Source organism: Lissotriton vulgaris, chromosome 5 (assembly GCF_964263255.1).
Source record: "Lissotriton vulgaris chromosome 5, aLisVul1.2, whole genome shotgun sequence".
Classification (NCBI taxonomy): Eukaryota; Metazoa; Chordata; class Amphibia; order Caudata; family Salamandridae; genus Lissotriton; species Lissotriton vulgaris.
This window is the reverse complement of record NC_141693.1, coordinates 83,158,505-83,178,702: the sequence shown is the minus strand read 5'-3', so window position 1 is coordinate 83,178,702 and position 20,198 is coordinate 83,158,505. Positions and strand designations below refer to the sequence as shown.

The 20,198-nt window shown below is 49.7% G+C and overlaps 1 protein-coding gene across 1 annotated transcript in view; it reads left to right on the top strand.

Annotated features, from left to right (window-relative positions):
* The window catches only part of WDR38 (WD repeat domain 38), a 106,331-nt gene that overhangs the window by 62,486 nt on the left and 23,647 nt on the right, over positions 1–20,198 (top strand). Inside the window, exons 4-7 of the mRNA XM_086919965.1 lie at positions 3,758–3,855; positions 5,045–5,125; positions 6,084–6,206; positions 12,112–12,261. Coding sequence (XP_086776091.1) covers positions 3,758–3,855; positions 5,045–5,125; positions 6,084–6,206; positions 12,112–12,261 — 452 coding nt within the window. The remainder of the gene's footprint in view (positions 1–3,757; positions 3,856–5,044; positions 5,126–6,083; positions 6,207–12,111; positions 12,262–20,198) is intronic.

Genomic DNA, 20,198 nt, shown 5'->3' with positions numbered 1-20,198 from the left:
CCCTATCAGGTGCTTTGAGCAGGCCCACCTGGAGCTCCTCTGCAGCCCTATCAGGTGCCCTGAAGAGGCCCACCTGGAGCTCTACAGCCCTCTTGGGTGTCCTGAGAAGGCCTATGAGGAGCTCTTCAGCCATATCAGGTGCCCTGAATAGACCCACCTGGAGCTTCACAACCCTATTAGGTGTCCTGAAGAGGCCCACGTGGAGCTCTACATCCCTCTCCGGTGTCCAGAAGAGGCCCAGGTGGAGCTCTACAGCCCTATTAGGTGTCGTGAAGAGGCTCACCTGGAGCTCTGCAGCCCTATCAGGTGTCCAGAAGAGGCTCACCTGGAGCTCTGCAGCCCTATCATGTGTCCAGAAGAGGCTCACCTGGAGCTCTGCAGTCCTATCATGTGTCCTGAAGAGGCCCACCTGGAGCTCTGAAGCCCTACCAGGTATCCTGAAGAGGCCCATGTGGTGCTCTGCAGCCCTATCAGGTGCTTTGAAGAGGCCCACCTGGAGCTCTGCAGCCCTATCAGGTGTCCTGAAGAGGCCCATGTGGTGCTCTGCAGCCCTATCAGGTGCTTTGAAGAGGCCCACCTGGAGCTCTGCAGCCCTATCAGGTGTCCTGAAGAGACCCATGTGGTGCTCTGCAGCCCTATCAGCTGCTTCGAAGAGGCCCACCTGGAGGTCTGCAGCCCTACCAGGTGTCCTGAAGAGGCCCACCTGGAGCTCTGCAGCCCTATCAGATGTCCTGAAGAGGCCCCTGTGGTGCTCTGCAGCCCTATCAGGTGTCCTGAAGAGGCCCACGTGGAGCTCTACAGCCCTATTAGATGTCCTGAAGAGGCCCACCTGGAGCTCCGCAGCCCTATCCGGTGCTTTGAAGAGGCCAACGTGGAGCTCTGCAGCCCTATCAGGTGTCCTGAAGTGGCCCATGTGGAGCTCTGCAGCCCTATCAGCTGCTTCGAAGAGGCCCACCTGGAGGTCTGCAGCCCTACCAGGTGTCCCGAAGAGGCCCACGTGGAGCTCTACAGCCCTATTAGATGTCCTGAAGTGGCCCACCTGGAGCTCTTCAGTCCCATCAGGTGTCATGAAGTGGCCAACTTGGAGCTCTACAGCCCCATCAGGTGTCCTGAGGAGGCCCACCTGGAGCTCTGCAGCCCTATCAGATGTCCTGAAGAGGCCCCTGTGGTGCTCTGCAGCCCTATCAGGTGTCCTGAAGAGGCCCACGTGGAGCTCTGCAGCCCTATCAGGTGCTTTGAGCAGGCCCACCTGGAGCTCCTCTGCAGCCCTATCAGGTGCCCTGAAGAGGCCCACCTGGAGCTCTACAGCCCTCTTGGGTGTCCTGAGAAGGCCTATGAGGAGCTCTTCAGCCATATCAGGTGCCCTGAATAGACCCACCTGGAGCTTCACAACCCTATTAGGTGTCCTGAAGAGGCCCACGGGGAGCTCTACATCCCTCTCCGGTGTCCAGAAGAGGCCCAGGTGGAGCTCTACAGCCCTATTAGGTGTCGTGAAGAGGCTCACCTGGAGCTCTGCAGCCCTATCAGGTGTCCAGAAGAGGCTCACCTGGAGCTCTGCAGCCCTATCATGTGTCCAGAAGAGGCTCACCTGGAGCTCTGCAGCCCTATCATGTGTCCTGAAGAGGCCCACCTGGAGCTCTGAAGCCCTACCAGGTATCCTGAAGAGGCCCATGTGGTGCTCTGCAGCCCTATCAGGTGCTTTGAAGAGGCCCACGTGGAGCTCTGCAGCCCTATTATGTGTCCTGAAGCGGCCCACCTGGAGCTCTACAGCCCTCTTGGGTGTCCTGAAGAGGCCTCTGTGGTGCTCTGCAGCCCTATCAGGTGTCCTGAAGAGGCCCACGTGGAGCTCTACAGCCCTATTAGATGTCCTGAAGAGGCCCACCTGGAGCTCTGCAGCCCTATCAGGTGCTTTGAAGAGGCCAACGTGGAGCTCTGCAGCCCTATCAGGTGTCCTGAAGTGGCCCATGTGGAGCTCTGCAGCCCTATCAGGTGCTTTGAAGAGGCCCACCTGGAGCTCTGCAGCCCTATCAGGTGTCCTGAAGTGGCCCATGTGGAGCTCTGCAGCCCTATCAGGTGTCCTGAAGTGGCCAATGTGGAGCTCTGCAGCCCTATCAGGTGCTTTGAAGAGGCCCACCTGGAGCTCTGCAGCCCTATCAGGTGTCCTGAAGAGGCCCACGTGAAGCTCTGCAGCCCTATCACGTGCCCTGAAGAGGCCCACCTGGAGCTCCACAACCCATTAGGTGTCCTGAAGAGGCCCACGTGAAGCTCTGCAGCCCTATCACGTGCCCTGAAGAGGCCCACCTGGAGCTCCACAACCCTATTACGTGTCCTGAAGAGGCCCACATAGAGCTCTGCAGCCCAACTTGGCCCGAAGGTATAAGAGCACTTTACATGCGCACCATTTGTATTATAGACGGACAACTTGTTTTATTTTTAGGTACCAGGAGATTAAGTCATTTGCCCAGAATCACAGGATGCTTGAACCTCCAGCCAGACTCGAACCTGCTTCCCCAGCTTCGAAATCGGTCACTCTAGCTGTTAAGCCACACCACAATACAAATCTGAAATACATGTCGCAAATTACCCAAACAACTCCTCCACAGCTCTAAATAAGCCAAGTTAAAGTGGGCAAAGTATTTATGACGTTGACCTCCGAGGGACATCATGTCTTCTGTACAGATCATGAGGTAAGTGTTTCCATGTAAAGCGGCTAACTAGTTCCTCTCTACCCTCTCATCACCCCTTCCTCATGGATTCTTATGCATTTGACTCGCTCTCTGGTGAGGAAGCGTTAAGTGTTGTGAGAGTCACTTCTGGATCACAATCAGTTCTGGAAACCTTCCCCTAGAGAACACTGCTTGCAAGTGCTGCTGGGGTCAGGTGCCAATGCCATTACCTATGTAGTCAATGAGCAGTTTGCTCCTGGAGATCAGGTCTTTACGTGCTTTAGTCGTAGTAATTGGACTAGTCCTTTTAATAACAATGATTTGTTAAAAGGAAAGCCCAGGGCTCATTAGATGGGGTCCAGCCAACATGGAGCCACCGGCCACCCTATTTGGCAATCTGCCCATATATGTATGTATATATATGTATATATATATATATATGTGTGTATGGCATTTTTATAACGCAAACCTAAGCCAAAAGAGAGCAGAGCTCTCAAAAAGGTCAAAGTCAAGAATAAAGTGAACATGTTATAGGAGAAGTAGCTGGTTTGAGGGCTTATAACTCATTGTGATGCAGTGGTCTTCAAAGTGGTGCATTTTCAACTCTTTCCTAAATTGGATTGGCATTGGGGCAGTCCTGATGGATACTGAAATGCTGTTCCATAAATAGAAATGCCAGCTGCCTGTTTTTCTTCTATACACTTCTTAGTCTGCACCCTGAAGAGGTGTCCTGGCTGTGGGTGTTCCAAGAACACAATAGATGATTAACTTGTCTGCAAGATAAGCAGGGGTGCCTGTTGTGATGGCCTTGTAATTGAGGCAGCTCATTTTGAAGATGGTGCAGGCTGGCGAGGGGAGCCAGTGGAGTTCCATGATGATGGGGCTGATGTGATGATCTTTCTTCAGGGCCTGGATAGACGAGCTGCGGTGTGTAGGATGCCCTTAGGCGTGCAGTTGTAGAGTCTGGGAGGCCAACTAGCAGGTTCCGTCCGAGATCAGAAAACTGTTGTGGCTGTGTACATGTTTATTGTATTCTTTTAAACTTAGTCACTTCTTTCTTGAAGCTAAATAGCCAAATAATCTCTTTGCAGGCCATCAGAAGAGTGTGGAAACTGTGTGCTTCAGCCCTGACTCCAGACAGCTTCTATCTGCAGGCTGGGACCAAACAGCTATCCTGTGGGACCTGCAGGTACAGTACAGAGGCCTATCGGTGTCCAGTAAATAAAGCTCCGACGCATTCTTGGAGGGTGGTACCCACCTGGTAACTATTTTACTCAATGCTAAGTTTGTTTAGAATACATATGTTCAGGAAACCAAAGATTTTCATGCGAGCCCACTGCCAGCACTTCCGAAAGCTGGTGCTGCTGCATACCACTGGCTGTCGGGTCTTGATTTCACCTCACGCCTCTTTCTTCCACCACCCTCACTTTCTATCTCTTTAGCTTACTTTTGCAGGTAAATTTTTATCTCTGGTTTCTCCCATTGACACTGCTTTCCTACATTTCCTTTCGTACTTTCTTCCTTTTTTATCTTATATTCTTGCCCATGGTCAAAGTCTGATGATGAAAAATAAGACCTGATGCCCAGAATTAGGGTCAGTGCCTCCAAACTGTACAAATTAAGCACTTCGCTTGCTCATTCACGTCATTCGAAGGGTCTTCGGTAAGAATCAGCGAATAAAGACCCCTGTCGTCCTGTCCTCCCTGTGGAGCGTGTAATTCCTCCTTAGGGTCGATTCAAAGAGGTGCAGGAGGAAGAGAGGAAGGGTGCAGGCAGAGAGTGGAAACGGACATTCTTATCTTATTGGCTGCTTGTATAGTGCTAATGCCACCCTTTTGCCACCTCAAAGCGCTAATGAGGAACACAAAAGGGTAATGGGAGGCGAGAGGGAACACCAAAGGTAATAGGGTTGTAGAGGGGAGAGGGAAGAAGAAGGTGGCATGCTAGTTCATTTACCTTATTCCCTTCTTCACAAGCCATGTTTTAAACAGGGGGTGTCCCTGTCACCCTTTCCCTCCTCTTTCCATGCTGTGTCTCTCACCTTCCCCTCCTCTTTCCCTCCTCCATTCTCTGTCTACTTTCCCTGCACTTACCCCCCCTCCCCGGAATCTCTCCCCATGCCTGCTTCTTCCCTTACGTATATGTCCTTTTTCCCGACCTTACTTGTAACTATGTTGCCAGGCTCTAATAACTGTGTAACACTCTGATACCTCCCGGTCTAGCCAGCGCTATATGAAACCTTTTAAATAAATAAATAAACAAAACGATGAAGTGGGGTTTAATTTTGACAACACCATTAGAGACTATTACAAAATGCACCTGGACATTGAAATTAACAGTACATTGATGTTGAAATCCCATTTTTTCTACATTTCCAGCAAGGTACATTTCTAAAGACCTTCTCTGGACACCAAGACGTCATCCAAAGTTGTTCCTTCTCATTGAACGGCCGATATATGGTAAAGACATTACACAAGATATGACCTCCTCTCTGAAAAATGTCATTAATTCGGTTACTTTGGAGATGCTGCAGTATGTAGGAAATATATTATCAATGTTTTTATATTCAAAACAAAATCTACCTTCAATTGTTTTTTGTCTTGTGATGGGCGTCAAATAGGGATAGCAGAGGGTTGCGACTAGTTCCCCTTGCCTGCACTTCTTCACTCCTTGCACTGCCTGTGCTACCCCTGATCTCAGCAGTAATGTTATGTTATGTTATAATATTTATAAAGCGCATTGCTGCCCCCGCAACGGGGCATCCCAACGTGCCAATGAAGACAGCAGCAGCAACTGAAAGGAGACAGGCAGTCCACCTCTGTTTACATTCTGAAGTTACCTCTGATTGCCCTTCACCTAGCCCCTCAGCAGCAAATCAGAGGCTCTTGAGCGGCTAAGGGTTGGCCAAGAAGTCACTCTTATGTCAGCTGTGGGTCAAAGGGTGTATGATGTCACCTCTGCTTTCTTGGCTATTTGGTGAATCAGTTTCTCTGAAAGCGCACTTAGGACATCAACCAAGGCTTATCGGACATAACTGGCAAGCCCAACTTCACAGTTTTCCAGAACCTACTAGAAGAGTTCATGCAAAAAAAATATCTTCACAAATATGATATACAAATGTTACTTCTATCCGTCATAATTTTTGTCAAAAGAAGTAAGAAGTGCTTTATTTCACCTCGCGTACAATGATGAACTACACTATCGCTCTACATCTCTTATCTACCTTCATTTAAGCTTTATATGAAAATTATCATATTTGTGTCATTCTCTGTTAAAAAGTTCTTTAAACCTTTTGATCCAAAAGTACAGACAGTACTTTGTGTTGTTGTGAAACATCAATAATTAATTTTACTTTATTTTGTGTTTGGGACAGAGTGAAAACAGAGCTTTGGTTACATCTGTCTTTGTTTTTTTCAGGCCACTGGGTCTTGGGACTACACGGTTAAAGTCTGGGACTTGCAGAATGATGGCCGCTGTAGGACCCTTGAAGGACACACGGGCAACATCAGCTGCATTTGCTTCTCTGTAACTGGAATGCTGGTAAGAACTGAGCCCAATGCTGCCTGCCTCCATCATGGGTTGAGACTCTATTGAACGAGTTACTATTTATTTATTTTCTTTAATTTATATAGCTCCTTTATCCAAAGCACTGTTAAAAATATCCATGGCACAAAATGATATGAAATCAGTTGAACCTCAATCAACTCAAAATAAAACACGTCAGGGCTACAGAAGAGGTGGAGTGGAGTGTAGTAGATGATTTTTCAAATGTTTTAAGTGCTGTCGGTGTTGGAGAAAGTCTCAAGTAAACCGATAGGCTGTTGAAGATTTTTGTACACAACAAAGAACCTGAAGCAAGAGGCAAAACCAGGAAGCCAAGGATGGACCATAAGACACTGACTAGCAGAACACTAATGTCTAGTAGAATGATAGAGTAAATCATTGTGATGGGAAGGAGGAATTCCCTTAGGTCATTTGAAAAAAATATTGAGAAGAAAGTAGACTAGGGAACCAGCACGCCCAAATCAGAGATAAAAGGTGTAGTAGGATCATAAGTAAGGCTCCCTGTTTTCCGTTTTTACTGATTTTTACAGATTTATAGAGAGAAAACCTTTTATTTTATTGTCTGTATTTATTTTTAAATGTGGATAAAATAGTATGCAAAGGGAGCATTGACGAATAAAAGAAGTGGCAGGAGAGCGTATTGAGTGAGTCCTACGCAGAGAAGATAACAGTCTAACCAAGAGGGGACTTGGTATTGAATAAGAAGATCAACAGGTAAAGTTGGAAGAAAAACACAGATTTATTGATCTTGTACAGTGGAAACAATATGTGCACCATGCTGAAAAGATTTGATTATGAAGTGATAGATCAGAGTCAAAGATTCTAAAAAGACATCCACGCGTTGTATTCTTCTGTATTTTGACATTCCTGTTATTCTTGAGACTTTCAATAGAAATGAAATGAAAGGGGGCTTTATATAGCGCATGGCTGCCCGGGAGCGTCCCAACGCTGTGATTGCAGTTAACAACTGAGAAAAAAACAGAGGGGTAGAAGAGGGGAGTTAAAGTTATTGCGGGAAAAGGTAGGTCTTAAGTAGCTTCCGGAATTTCATGTAGTTCGGTTCAGAGCGCAGCTGAGTTGGCAAGGAATTCCATAGGGTTGCTGCTGTGACCGAAAAGCGTCGCCCTCCAGTGCGGGCCTTCTTGACTCTGTGGACAGTGGCCAGGTTACCTTGGGAGGAACGCAGGGACCTGTTAGGTTTATAGGGATAGAGCATGGTCTTAAGCATGGGGGGCCCTTTACCTTGCAAAGCTGTGTGAGTAGTACATAGGGCCTTGAATTTGATCCTTTCACGGATCGGTAGCCAATGGAGAGCCTTAAGGGCTGGTTTAGCTGATGCTCTCCGAGGGGTGCCTGTCAGAAGTCTTGCTGCAGCGTTTTGAGTTCGCTGAAGAATGTTAATAGTGGATTCTGGGGCAGCCAAGAAAAAGGCGTTGCTATAGTCTAATCTGGACAAGATTAGACCTTGAATAAGCAATTTTTGAGACTGTGTGGGGAGTAATGGAAGAATCTTCCTGACAGAGCGGAGTAGGCCCACACAGGTACCAGCCGTCTTTTTGGCCTGCGTTTTCAGAGAGAGGTCTTGCTCCAGCCAGAAACCCAAGCTTTTGAGTTCTGTCTTGGGTTGTGGAAGGGTTCCTAAGCATGATGGCCCCATAGCAATGGGGAGGGATGTTGTTTGGTGTCCCAGCAGCATGAGCTCAGTTTTAGAGCCATTTAGTTTAAGCCTTGAGTCACACATCCAGTTATGGATTCCTTCAAGACAGTCATGCAGGTTTCTAAGTTTATCACTTTCTAAAGAAAACAAAACAACCATTTGGGTGTCATCAGCATATGTGACGGCTTTGATCCCAAAGGGAATGACCACATCCTCCAGGGGGACCATGTAGATGTTAAACAATGTAGGGCTCAGTGAAGAGCCCTGCGGAACCCCACACTGGAGGGGGAAAGATTTGGATCGCACATTCCCTTCACAGACCTGGAAGGTTCTGTCCTTAAGGAAGGATGTGAGCCAACATAGTGCCGTGTCTCTCACCCCTAGGTTGAGGAGTCGCTGGATCAGGATCTTGTGATCCACTGTGTCAAATGCAGCGCTTAGATCCAGGAGGATCAGTAGAGCCGATCCTCCTGAATCCAAGATGCACCTAGCTTCTTCGACCACTTTCAGAAGAGCGGTCTCGGTCCCCTGACCCGGGCAGAAACCTGTTTGTGAGGGGCGAAGGAGATTGTTGGATTCAAGGAAAGCCGACAATTGCTGATTGACGGCCTTCTCTGCAATCTTACTTATGCCAGGCAAAAGAGAGATTGGTCGAAGGTTAGAAAGGTCTTGAGGGTCAAGTCCTGGTTTTTTCTGTAATGCCTTAACTATTGCGTGTTTCCAACTGGGGGGGACCACTCCTTGGCTAAGTGAAGCATTGATAAGGTTGGTGGCCAAATGCGAGATGGTAGGTCCGACTTGTTTGATGATGTTAATAGGGGCTGGGTCATTCGGTGAACCACTTTTCATGCCTGATAGAGCTTTCAGGAAGTCTTCATTGGACAGCTGGTTAAGACTGTCCAAGGTCGGGCCTATGGTTGAGGGCAGCAGGGCCGCAGGGGGATTGTCATCAGATTTTGGCGGAAGGGCTTGTAAGATGTTTGTTATTTTATTCTGGAAGAAGGCTGCTACTTGGTTGCAGCTAGCAACTGTGGGTTCCTGAATTGAAGGGGGTTAGGGATTTTAAGTAACTCTTTGACTATTTTATAGGTCTCCCGGGACGAGTTAGAGGCAGATTTAATTTTTTCTTCAAAAAAGGAGGCTTGGGCTGTTTTTCGGGCTGATTTATAAGTCCTCATTGCTTTTTTGTATTCCTCTTTGTTGAGGGGATCCCAATCTTTCCTCCATTTCCGCTCTTGGATTTTACAGATTTTTCTTAGGTTCCTCAATTCTTGGGAATACCATGGAGATTTGAAGATTTTGCTTTTTTTCTTTAGATTTTTCTTGGGTGCGACTACATCCAGGGTGGAGGTGAGCCATCTAGTAAAATTTTTGTCTGCTTTCACGGGGTCAGGGTCTGCGGGAGGGGCAGATTGTGTTAATTCCTGGGTCCAGTTCTCGAGTGAGAGTTTTCACCATATTCTATCCTGCTCTCTAGATATTTGAATTTGGGGGGTGTCTATATTGGTTTGCCATGTGAACGGGATAAGCAAGTGATCAGACCATGGAAGAGGGAGTGAGGGTAAAATTTCTATCTTAGGGAAGTTGGCAAAAACTGGGTCTAAAAGGTGTCCTTTGGCATGCGTTGCCTCTGAGTTTTTTAAATAGAGGTCGAATGCCTTTAATTCTGAAATGAGGTCGCTAGCAATTATATCTGTGCTATCCTCAAAATGCAGATTTAGATCTCCTAGTAGGATGAAATTGGAGGTCGAGGTGCAGGAAGAGATTGTGGACTCTAGCAGTGATCCGACAAAATTTCCTAGACTACCGGGCGGGCGGTATATAAGAATACCCGAGAGGGATTTGTTAGGAGTGATTTGGAAGGAAAAGTGGACGCTTTCGCAATCCTCAATTCCTCCCTCTTGTGTCCTGCATGTAAGGTTGTCTCTGTGCACGATCGCTAAACCGCCTCCTTTTCCCTTTGTTCTGTTCTGGTACTGTATTACATAGCCGTGAGGTAACATGTTGACAATATCTGCCTCGGAATGAGACGTCAACCAAGTTTCCGTGAGGAAATGTATGTCTAGCTTAATATCTTGGATCAACACGTTGATCTCTATGGAATGTTTGGATGCAGATCTACAGTTAAGCAGAGCCAGGCTGACATATTTTGGCATACGGCGATTAGCTTTCCAAATGGACTCACCCTGAAGCGAAGGTGGTGGGATGAGAGGGGAGGCAGCCGTGCTGTATTGTAAAAGGTGATCTCGTGAATATTTGATCCGGTGATTAAGTAAAATGGGCATAGTGGGTGGCCCTGTGCCCGGCCTGGCCCAGACGGGCTTGCCTCTGGCGCGTCTCCGGCGCGCCATTGGCGCGCCCGCTGCGCCCGCCCGCTGCGCCCGCCTGCTGCGCGGACGGAAAGAGGGCTTCATTTTATAGCGAGTGGGCCCAAATCGCCCAGCCACTAGAGCGCTGTCCAGGCCCCGTTTCAAGATGGCGCCCGTAGTTCTGCGCCTCGAGGGGGATTGCAAGAGTGACCGGGAGCCCTGAGAACGGCTTCGTTTCAGGCAATTGATTCTGCAGGGAGAAGCAGCTCACTGCGGTCGTCGGGGGCAATTCACACGTATATTTTAAACCAAAACACAATAAAATGCAATAATGCCAAAGTTTAAAAAGCGCTATTCATTTTCAAAGTGCAGTGCTCAAAAATGGAAAGTAACAATTATTCTGCTACTAGAATTCTAACCTCCCGGCTTCCGCCTCAGGAGTTAGTGCAATCAATCAATATGGGAAGGGACAGTGTGAGGCTCTTTTATAGCGAGTGGGCCCTTAATCGCTTAGCCACTAGAGCGCTGTCCAGGCCCCGTTTCAAGATGGCGCCCGTAGTTCTGCGCCTCGAGGGGGATTGCAAGAGTGACCGGGAGCCCTGAGAACGGCTTCGTTTCAGGCAATTGATTCTGCAGGGAGAAGCAGCTCACTGCGGTCGTCGTGGGCAATTCACACGTATATTTTACACCAAAACACAATAAAATGCAATAATGCCAATGTTTAAAAAGCGCTATTCATTTTCAAAGTGCAGTGCTCAAAAATGGAAAGTAACAATTATTCTGCTACTAGAATTCTAACCTCCCGGCTTCCGCCTCAGGAGTTAGTGCAATCAATCAATATGGGAAGGGACAGTGTGAGGCTCTTTTATAGCGAGTGAGCCCAAATCGCCCAGCCACTAGAGCGCTGTCCAGGCCCCGTTTCAAGATGGCGCCCGTAGTTCTGCGCCTCGAGGGGGATTGCAAGAGTGACCGGGAGCCCTGAGAACGGCTTTGTTTCAGGCAATTGATTCTGCAGGGAGAAGCAGCTCACTGCGGTCGTCGGGGGCAATTCACACGTATATTTTACACCAAAACACAATAAAATGCAATAATGCCAATGTTCAGTGAATATATTATTTCTCATAAGTAAAGAATCTGTTATAAGCGTCTCTACCGACGTACTTTGAAAACATTAAAGGACCCACTCAACACTATACCCTGACACTTAGGAATTACTGAGGCTTCCTTACTGAATCTTCTACAAGTACCTGAACTGGGAATGGGTGGGAAACCAAGACCCCAGGCCCACGAATTGTCCCCACTCGCTGGTAGGAGGATCAATCAAAACACACTAATGTATATTTTACTGAGATGGTGGTTTTGGATGGATATCATCAAACTCCTTTTCTAAGGTCAATGGTCAACCCAACAAAAGCCATATGGTGACTTTTAACCATGAGTGGTGGAGGTCAAACTCAAACCTGTCTTGGCAATACATAATCTAACATCATGTCAAACGCATAGCGAAACCTAGAATGCTGATGTAAATGTGAAATATCATAACAGTCCACTAGCCCCATGTTACCATGCTCACCTGTAACTAAAGTCCTAACAGACAAACTCTGTGTGGTTGTCCTCAGAGGCGTATATTTAGAAAAGCAAAGTGACAAGCTACAGAATGCAACGTTTTTTCAACTAAACGCTTGGGCTGCTTCAGAGCAAACATTGTGGCCTAGAGATGTGGGTAACTTTGACAGATTAACTGCTTCCTTATCCATCATACATTTTAAATAACATACAAGACTAATATAGGATTTATTTTTTTATTTGGAACCATCGTCAAATTTTTTTTTAAGTGAGACAAATCCCCTTTTCTGTATGGTACCTACATGCACAAACAGTATGTCAATTTACTGATCCTCTTTTCTTTCTGTAGGCCACTGGTTCCTGGGACAAAACCGCGCGTGTGTGGAATCCTAACAAGGGCACACTCATCTTCCTGCTGGCAGGACATCTGGGCTGGCTGAAGAGCTTGTCATTCTCCAAGGATGGGATTCTATTGGCCTCGGCAGGATATGACGAGATGGTAATGCCCCTCTGCAGTGCAGCAACATTTAAATTACTCAAATTACCATCATGTGTCACGGTTGACTGGTTCATTTGTAACCCTTGCCTATGTTAAATTCAAGATGTCAGACAAATTCAAAAACACAGTCCAGTAACCAGGCATTGTTCCAGTTGTGGTAGAGGTTTATAAACCTCCGGCATTAGGTTTAGGTGCTGTATTATTCACTCAAAATATTCTATATGTTTTCTTCAGTAAGAGATGTCAAAGATTTTGTTCTTTTTCTCTGGTTTTTGAATAGTTATTTAAATGAATATTATAATTGCACCTGTATATATTAGCTGAACTGTGTACTATTAGATATTAGAACATTGGAATGTTGGGAGCTCCATTGAAAACAATGGAGTGCTCCGGGCTGATAATGGCTGGTATAAGCCTGGAGCTCCAACATTCCAATGTTTCCTTGTTCACAGCTCTGGCTGTGAACAAAGGCTTCAGGGAACCTGAGGGGATTCCAATCCCCTCGCGCTCCCAAAAGGCTTTGTTTTTTTGTTAGAACATTCTGTCCTCTAGTGACAGAATGTTCTAATAGCCTTATAGCCCTTCGTAGAGGGCTATACCGCTATTAAAGTCCCTCTCCCTTGTTAAAGGCCCTCGCCTTCGGCTCGGGGCTTTTAACGCTGGAGAGGGCCTTTAATAGCCGGTATAGCCCTCTACGGCGGGCTATAAGGCTATATTAACTCTCTTTTGTGCTTTCTCTTTTCTCACTCTTTCTGTCTTTCTTTATTCTCTATACTTCTTTTTATCTTTATATAATTATTTTTTTTAATAAATGTTTTTATTTTATTTTTCTTTACCTAGGGTTCTTTCAATTATTAACTGGTTTTACAGATTACACTAATATGTTAATACATCTTTAGATATCTCGATATAGATATATGTATTATTCTGAACAATTATGCACTTACTTTTATAACTCTAATGGTATACCCATTTATAGAGCAATGTATACAAAAGATGATGAGCTGATATCATCAGTGATATCATCAATGATATCATTTGAGATGTCAAATGTCAAATGATGTCATAGAACATGTCATGAGTGGTGTCATATGTGAGGTCATAAGCAGTGCATGGCGGGGGCGCAAGTTATAGTTTGCTCTTCTAACTATACCTGGTGAATTTCTGTGTTTTTATTTTAGTTCAAAACATTAATGTTGTCACTGACAAATTCACTTAACTATAACATTAATTTAACCTTTGTTTTTTTCCGTGAACTTCTAAAGGTTTAAAAAAACATATCTTTTTCACACCTACCTATAATGTTACCTTTGTTTCAGTGAATTTCTAGTTTTCTTTTAACCTGAAGTAATATTTAATTACAATACATATATCCAACTCCTGCCAAAGACCGTGTTCGGCAGAGGGTTGGCTGCAGGGCCTGTTGCCAACCCCCCACATGCAGCCAACCAGCTGTGCGCAGCTGCAGGGTATGCCACAAGGCCTAGTGTGCGGCCAAGGCATGTGACCAGCCACTGTAAAAGCAGTCAACCCCACAAGGGGCAGGGCCTTTGGCCGTGCATGGCAGGGGGTTGGTCAGAGGGCCTAGTCTGCTGCCAAGCCTTTTTCCAACCCCCTACATGAAGCCAACCCCACGCTGCGCACAGACTTCAGTCGTGGACTGTGGGGGTTGGCCACAAGCCCTGGCCTGCGACCAGACCCTGTGGCCAACCTCCCCAAAGGCAGGCAACCTCACACTGCAGATGTCCTTGAGCTGTGCATGGTGGGTGTTGGCCACAGGGCATGGTCCTAGGGACCCCATACACCAGGGTCTTTTTTCAAAGGGGAGGTGGGTCACTTGACCTCCCTCCCGAACCTTATTAGAACTAGGTTACCCCATCCACAGGGAATTTTCTGTAATTAAGGAGGGAGGAGCTGTGTGACCCCCCTCCCAGAGCATTAGTAGTCCATGGGAACCCCTCCCCCAGGGCCTTTTTTTTAATGTAGGGGAGTGGGGCCGCATGGGGATCCCATCCTCGGGCCTTCTATTTATTTAGGGGAAAGGGACTGCAAGGCTTCCCTTCCTGAGTCTTAATAACCCTGGGGACCCCATCCCCAGGGCCAAATATATATCAAGAAGAGGAGGGGGCCATATGGCCTCCATCACAAGCCTATTTAGAAACCCCATCCCTCAGGTTCCATGTTAAAAGGGAAAGGTGGCCACGCGACCCCCTTCCCCGAGCCATTATTGGCCCCAGGACCGCATTTGTAAAAAGGTGGGTGCCCACCTAGGTCACCTATCATACTCTCGTTTGGGGCAGTGTTGGGAGCCCCAAGGCCCCCGCACACCCAGTCAGCTCCCTGAATGCAGCTAGTAATGCTGCTCCCTGCGGGCGGGAGCAATATTTTGATGTATTTCCCTGCCCGCACTGATCAAAAGTCTGCTCCCATCGGGCGTGAGCATTTTCAAAGCTCCCGCCTGCTTGGAGCAGACTTGGTGTTTGGTCCCACTTGGTGGGAATTTCAGAAATGCTCCCATCAAGTGAGCGCAAACATTGGTTTCCCTGTCCATGCTGCTGCAGGCACAGAAACTGCAACCCGAAGGATGCTGGACCATTATTGGCTCGGGTTGGGGGCCCGCTCAGCCCCCTTCCCCATTTCGTCAAGTTTCAGACCTTTAGAGGCTCAGCGAGGTGGGTCTGTGCAGCCTCCCTCCCCATTTAAATAGGTTTCGTCCTGGGGGTGGGTCCCCTGCAGAGGGGGGGCAACACAGCCCATCTCCCCTTTATAAATACAGCCCTGGGGGTGGGCTCCCTGGGGCATAAGCCTCATAAATGCAGCCCGGCTGCCATTTTTTTTCTGATCTCGCTGGAGTCCTGCAGTGTTGCATCATTTTTTGCCCCGTGGGTATAGGGGGTCAGGGTATCCCTACCCTGCCCCCTTATATTATTATGTTTTTTTAACTTCAAGACAGGGGTCTAAGTCCTTGAGTTTTGTAATGGCTGCTAGCAGCATAGCATTTTTCTCATGTTGCTGGCAGCTAGTCAGAGCTCTTGCTCCCGAGGGAGTGTGACTCTCATTGGAGCGAGATAGCCTAAGGAAAAAAAAGCTCCCAGGGCCAGTCAGAACGCTCTACTTTTAAATTGCCGCCCCACGAGAGACTTTCAAGACTCTCGCAGACGCAACTGTACAGATATACAATTATTTTTTAACCTTAATTTCTCCAAAACTACTGAACAGATATACACCAAATCACAAAAAGCACAATCTGAGGACCAAATCTAGCTTCCTTGCAAATTTGGTGTAATTCCATATTAAAGACATTTATGGAAAATGCATGGGACACCTCTTTTTTCTCTGCCGCCGCTTGACAGATTACTCCGAAACTTTTCAGGTTAGGAGTTGAGGGGGGTGAACATGTATTTATAAAGTTTTGTGAAGATTCATCAAACGGGGCCATAGTTATTAGAAAAAACGCTCTTTCTACGGAAAAGCAGACCTAACTAAAACTGCCAAGTGGTAAGTAAGGTAATATATATATATAGAGAATGTGTTGAATTGTGTTTTATTACTTCTAGAAATTGAATTTTATCTCTATTTTATGTTCATATTTACATCAAATAAAGCATTTTTAAACAAACAAAAACATCCCAAAATTGTCCCTAATGCATCCACGGCTAACATCAAAATCTATTGGGCCCATTAGGAGTCCGGGCGGATTGCCCCTGCCAGGCTGGCGGTAGCCACCGCCTGCCTGGCGGGGGCAATCCCCCCGCCATCCTTCCCTGTATTCCCCCCGCCATATTAGTATGGCGGGGAGACCACGGTGGAAGAAAACACCGCCTGCCACTTTTCCGCCCCGGTCGCCTTGCGGCCGGGGTGGAAAATGTTTAATTTTTTTGTAAATATCTTTTTATTGCAGCAATGATAGATAAGTATACAGTACAATTTATGCCATTCCCCTTGACGCTCCGTGTGAGCTCCGCTCCCACTCCCCAGTATCACACAGCCATTCAGCTCGCACCCCGGAGGTCGAGCGGCAAAGTCGCAGGTACATAGGGAACTGCGCTGGAGCATTCTGTGCATGGCTACAGCCAACAAGTGGATGGGAAACGGCAGCGCTGCTTTTCGGACCTAACACTCCCTCTCCCCTGTCCCAAGTCCAGTTGAAGCCAAGAGTTTCTGTGCAACTCCCGTGAACATACCCCCCTCCCCTTCCCCTAACCCCCCTCAACTTTTCCTACCCCGCCTTCCCCGTCCAGGATTCCCCCCCCCCCCAACTCTCCCTGCCCCCTACCCAGCCCCCCCACCCCCCCAGGCGTGCCAGAGTATCACCTAATTGAACTCTCAACCTTGTCACCAAGATCAGACCCGAAGCATGGTACCAGGATTCGTCTGCAATCATCCGTAAATCATCTCAATGGAACGCAAGGGCAGTGCAATAGCCGAGCGGGTCTATGCCGCCCCCCGTCAGGCAGGCGTCCCTCTGGAGCCGGGCTATGTACTGGGGATTCCTCCTCCTCCACGTCCAGGAGCGTGAGATCTAGGACCAGCCCCTCCCACGCCCTGGCTCTCTCCAGTGCCAAGTCATTGTCTATCCTGAGCGCAGCTCGCAGGCGAAGCTCACCCTCACATCTAGCCCATTTAAGCAGTTCAGCCTTCCAGCGCTCTACTACGGGGCCCCGGGACGCCTTCCACTGGGACGTAATGGCCCGCTTCGCCAGGAGAAGCCCCAAGTCCAGGAACTTACTAGTGACTTTGTTCTTTGATGTGTGTGGGAACCAGTGTAGTATGCAATGTGCCATGGTGAGTTGCAGGTCCCTCTCCGTCACCTCCCTCAGAACCTCCACCACCTCCCCCCAGAAGGGCCCCAGCTCGGGACAGGACCAGAACATGTGTCGGAAGTCTGCGGGATCCGCCGGGCAGCGCGGACAGGACGCTGGGTGAGCCGGGAAGTACTTATGTAATTTATCAGGGGTCAGATACGCCCTATGTAGGACATAAAAGTGCACCAGCTGGAACCTTGCGTTGCGCGTGCCGTTCCGGGCCCCCTCCAGTATACCATTCCAGGCCTCTTCGGGGATCTCAGTCGCCAGGTCGGCCTCCCATTTCGTCTTCAGGGTCAGCAGCGGAGCGGTGGATTCCGAGACCATGCGTCGAGTCAGGCACGTGACCGCTTTGACCGTCCCTGCCATCATCACGACGTACTGACACCCCAGGGACAATGGTGGCTCCGAGATGCCCGCCCCCCAGTGTTTGCGGATCGCCGCCGTTAAAGCCGCATGTAGAAGGAAGTCCCCACCCGCCAGTTCGAAGCGGTCCTGCAGGAGGTCGAAGGGCAACATCACTCCATTTTCGTACAGGTCACCTATGGATGACAGCCCCTGCTGGTCCCAGCCGTTCAGCCCGCGCCACGAGCCTCCGTGCGGAAGCGCCCTGCAGAGTCTAAGCGGGATCTCTGGTGCGTAAGGAACCGTAACACCGCATCTCCGGCGATACCTGTTCCAGCATTTCCGGGCCGTCGCAAACTCCTGGGTGAGGTGGAAATCCCCCATCGGAAGTCCCAGGACAATCCGGGACAACACCTGGACCGGACCCGCCGGTTCTCCTGCTCCATCCTCCCCCCTCCTGGCCCGAGCCACCCATTGTGTCAGCCATTGCAGCTGCGCCGCTAAGTAGTAGAGCTCGTAGTCCGGCACCGCTAGACCTCCGTCCGCCCTAGGGCGGAGAAGCGTGGCATGGGCCACCCTGCGCCTTCCCGTCCCCCACAGGAAGCCGATGACCATCGATCGCAGCCGCCGAAAGTAGCTCGCCGGGATCCAGATCGGGAGGGTCCCGAAGAAGTAAAGCAGCCGCGGGAGGGTTACCATCTTGAGCAACGCCACCCTGCCCATGAGCGACAATGGGAGCGTGCCCCAAAAGTCGAAATTCTCTCTAGTGTGCCGTATCGCCGTACCGATATTACCCTCAAGGATATCGGCTCTGTCATGGAAGATCGAGGTGCCAAGGTATCGCAGGCTCCTCTCTTCCCAGGTCACTCCCTCTGTAGTTTGCGGGCATGCCCTCCGTGGGCGGGCCGGGAATAGGTGGGACTTCTCCCAGTTCACTCGGAGGCCCGAGATTCTACCCAGCGATTGCAGGAGGGCCTTAGCTCCTCGCAGGGAGTCCGCCGAATCCGCCAGGAACATCAGCAGATCATCTGCGTATAGTGCGATGTGGTGGTCTTGACCATAGACGTCCAGGCCCCGATACGCCTGCCCCAGCCGGGCCCGAGCCGCAAGCGGCTCGACGGCTAAGGCAAACAGCAGGGGGGAAAGAGGGCAACCCTGACGGGTGCCCCTGCCCACTCCGCACATCTCAGAGATGATCCTCCCCGTCCTGACCCTTGCCGTCGCGTTCGTATAGAGCAGCCTCGTCCAATCTACGAAGCCTTCGCCAAGGCCCAGCGCTCGCAAAACATGGAAGAGATACGGCCATTCCAGGCTGTCGAAGGCCTTCTCCATGTCGACAGCAAACACCACTGCCTCATCCCCGTCGTAGGTGTCGGCCTCTAGTATGTGCAGGAGTCGCCGCACGTTAAGCGCTGTATTGCGGGCCGGGATGAAGCCCGATTGGTCCGCATGTACCAGCATGGGCATGTGAGGGAGCAAACGCGTCGCCAAGATCTTGCTCAGAATCTTATAGTCCAGGTTGAGCATGGACAGTGGGCGATACGCTGCCCTGTCCCATGGCTGCTTACCCGGCTTCAGTAGGGGGACTATCAGCGCCTCTCTCGTGGTCGCAGGGAGGCAGCCCAGCCGCCTCGACTCGTTGTATACCCACGTCAGCCGGGGCGCTAGGAGATCCGTGTAGGTGAGGTAGAATTCCGTCGGGAATCCATCGGTGCCCGGCGTCTTATTTCTTGCCATGCTCTTGATGGCAACCCGTACCTCCCTCTCCTCAATCTTGTCCCCAAGTCGCTTTGCGATCCCCTCCTCCAGCACCGGTAGGTCAAGACCCTCCAGAAAGGCCCTAAACTCCTCCGCCGACGGGAGGACCCTGCTGCGGTAGAGCTCTGTGTAGTAGTCATAAAACAATGCGTTAATTCCCTGTTGATCAAACCTCGCCGCCCCCGCCTGGTCTCGGAGCTCAAGAATGACCGAGCTTCGGCGGGACGGGTTGGCCAGCCAGGCCAGGAGAGCCCCCGATTTGTCGCGTTCCGAGTGCGCTCGCGTGAGGTAGGCCTTGTAGTCAAAGCATCGGAGACGCTCCACTGTCGCCGCCACCGCCTCTCGCGCCCCTAGCAGGGCCTCGTGGGTGTCCGGCCGCTCAGGTCTCGCCCTCTCCAGTCTCCGCAGGGTCTCGTCCTCCCTCTCGATGTCTTCCAGTAGCGTTCTCCGCACTCCCGAGCCGTTGCAATGCACTGGCCCCGAAGTACCGATTTGAAGGCGTCCCATTCCGTCGCGGCTGACCCCGCCGTACCCGCGTTCTCCTGGAAATATGCCTCAATGCCCGAGGCAATCGTGGCACGGAAGAGCTGATCGTCCAGTGCCTCAGGGCGGAGCTTCCAAGCCGGGATCCTCGGGCGGAGCTGCGACCAGCGCAGCCGCACGAGGAGCGGGTTGTGGTCCGAGATCGAGCGCGTGAGATACTCACTGTGGCACACCTCCGCGTGCACGTCTTGCGAGCCTAGTAAGGCGTCAATGCGGACATGTAGCTCGTGGAGAGCGGAGAAGAAGGAGTAGTCCCTGTCCGACGGGTGGTTAGCCCTCCAGGAGTCAACCAGTCCCCATCGGCGCTGCCAGGCCGAGCGCGCGAGTGCAAGTTTACCAGCTGGTGCATTCGGAAGGGGAGGGTGGGATCTATCCAGGTTAACGTCTGCCACGCTGTTAAAGTCGCCGCCCAGGAGCAAGGGTTCCACCAGAAACTGAGCTAGTTTATTGGACAGTAGTGCTAGGAATGCAGGTTGGTCCACATTT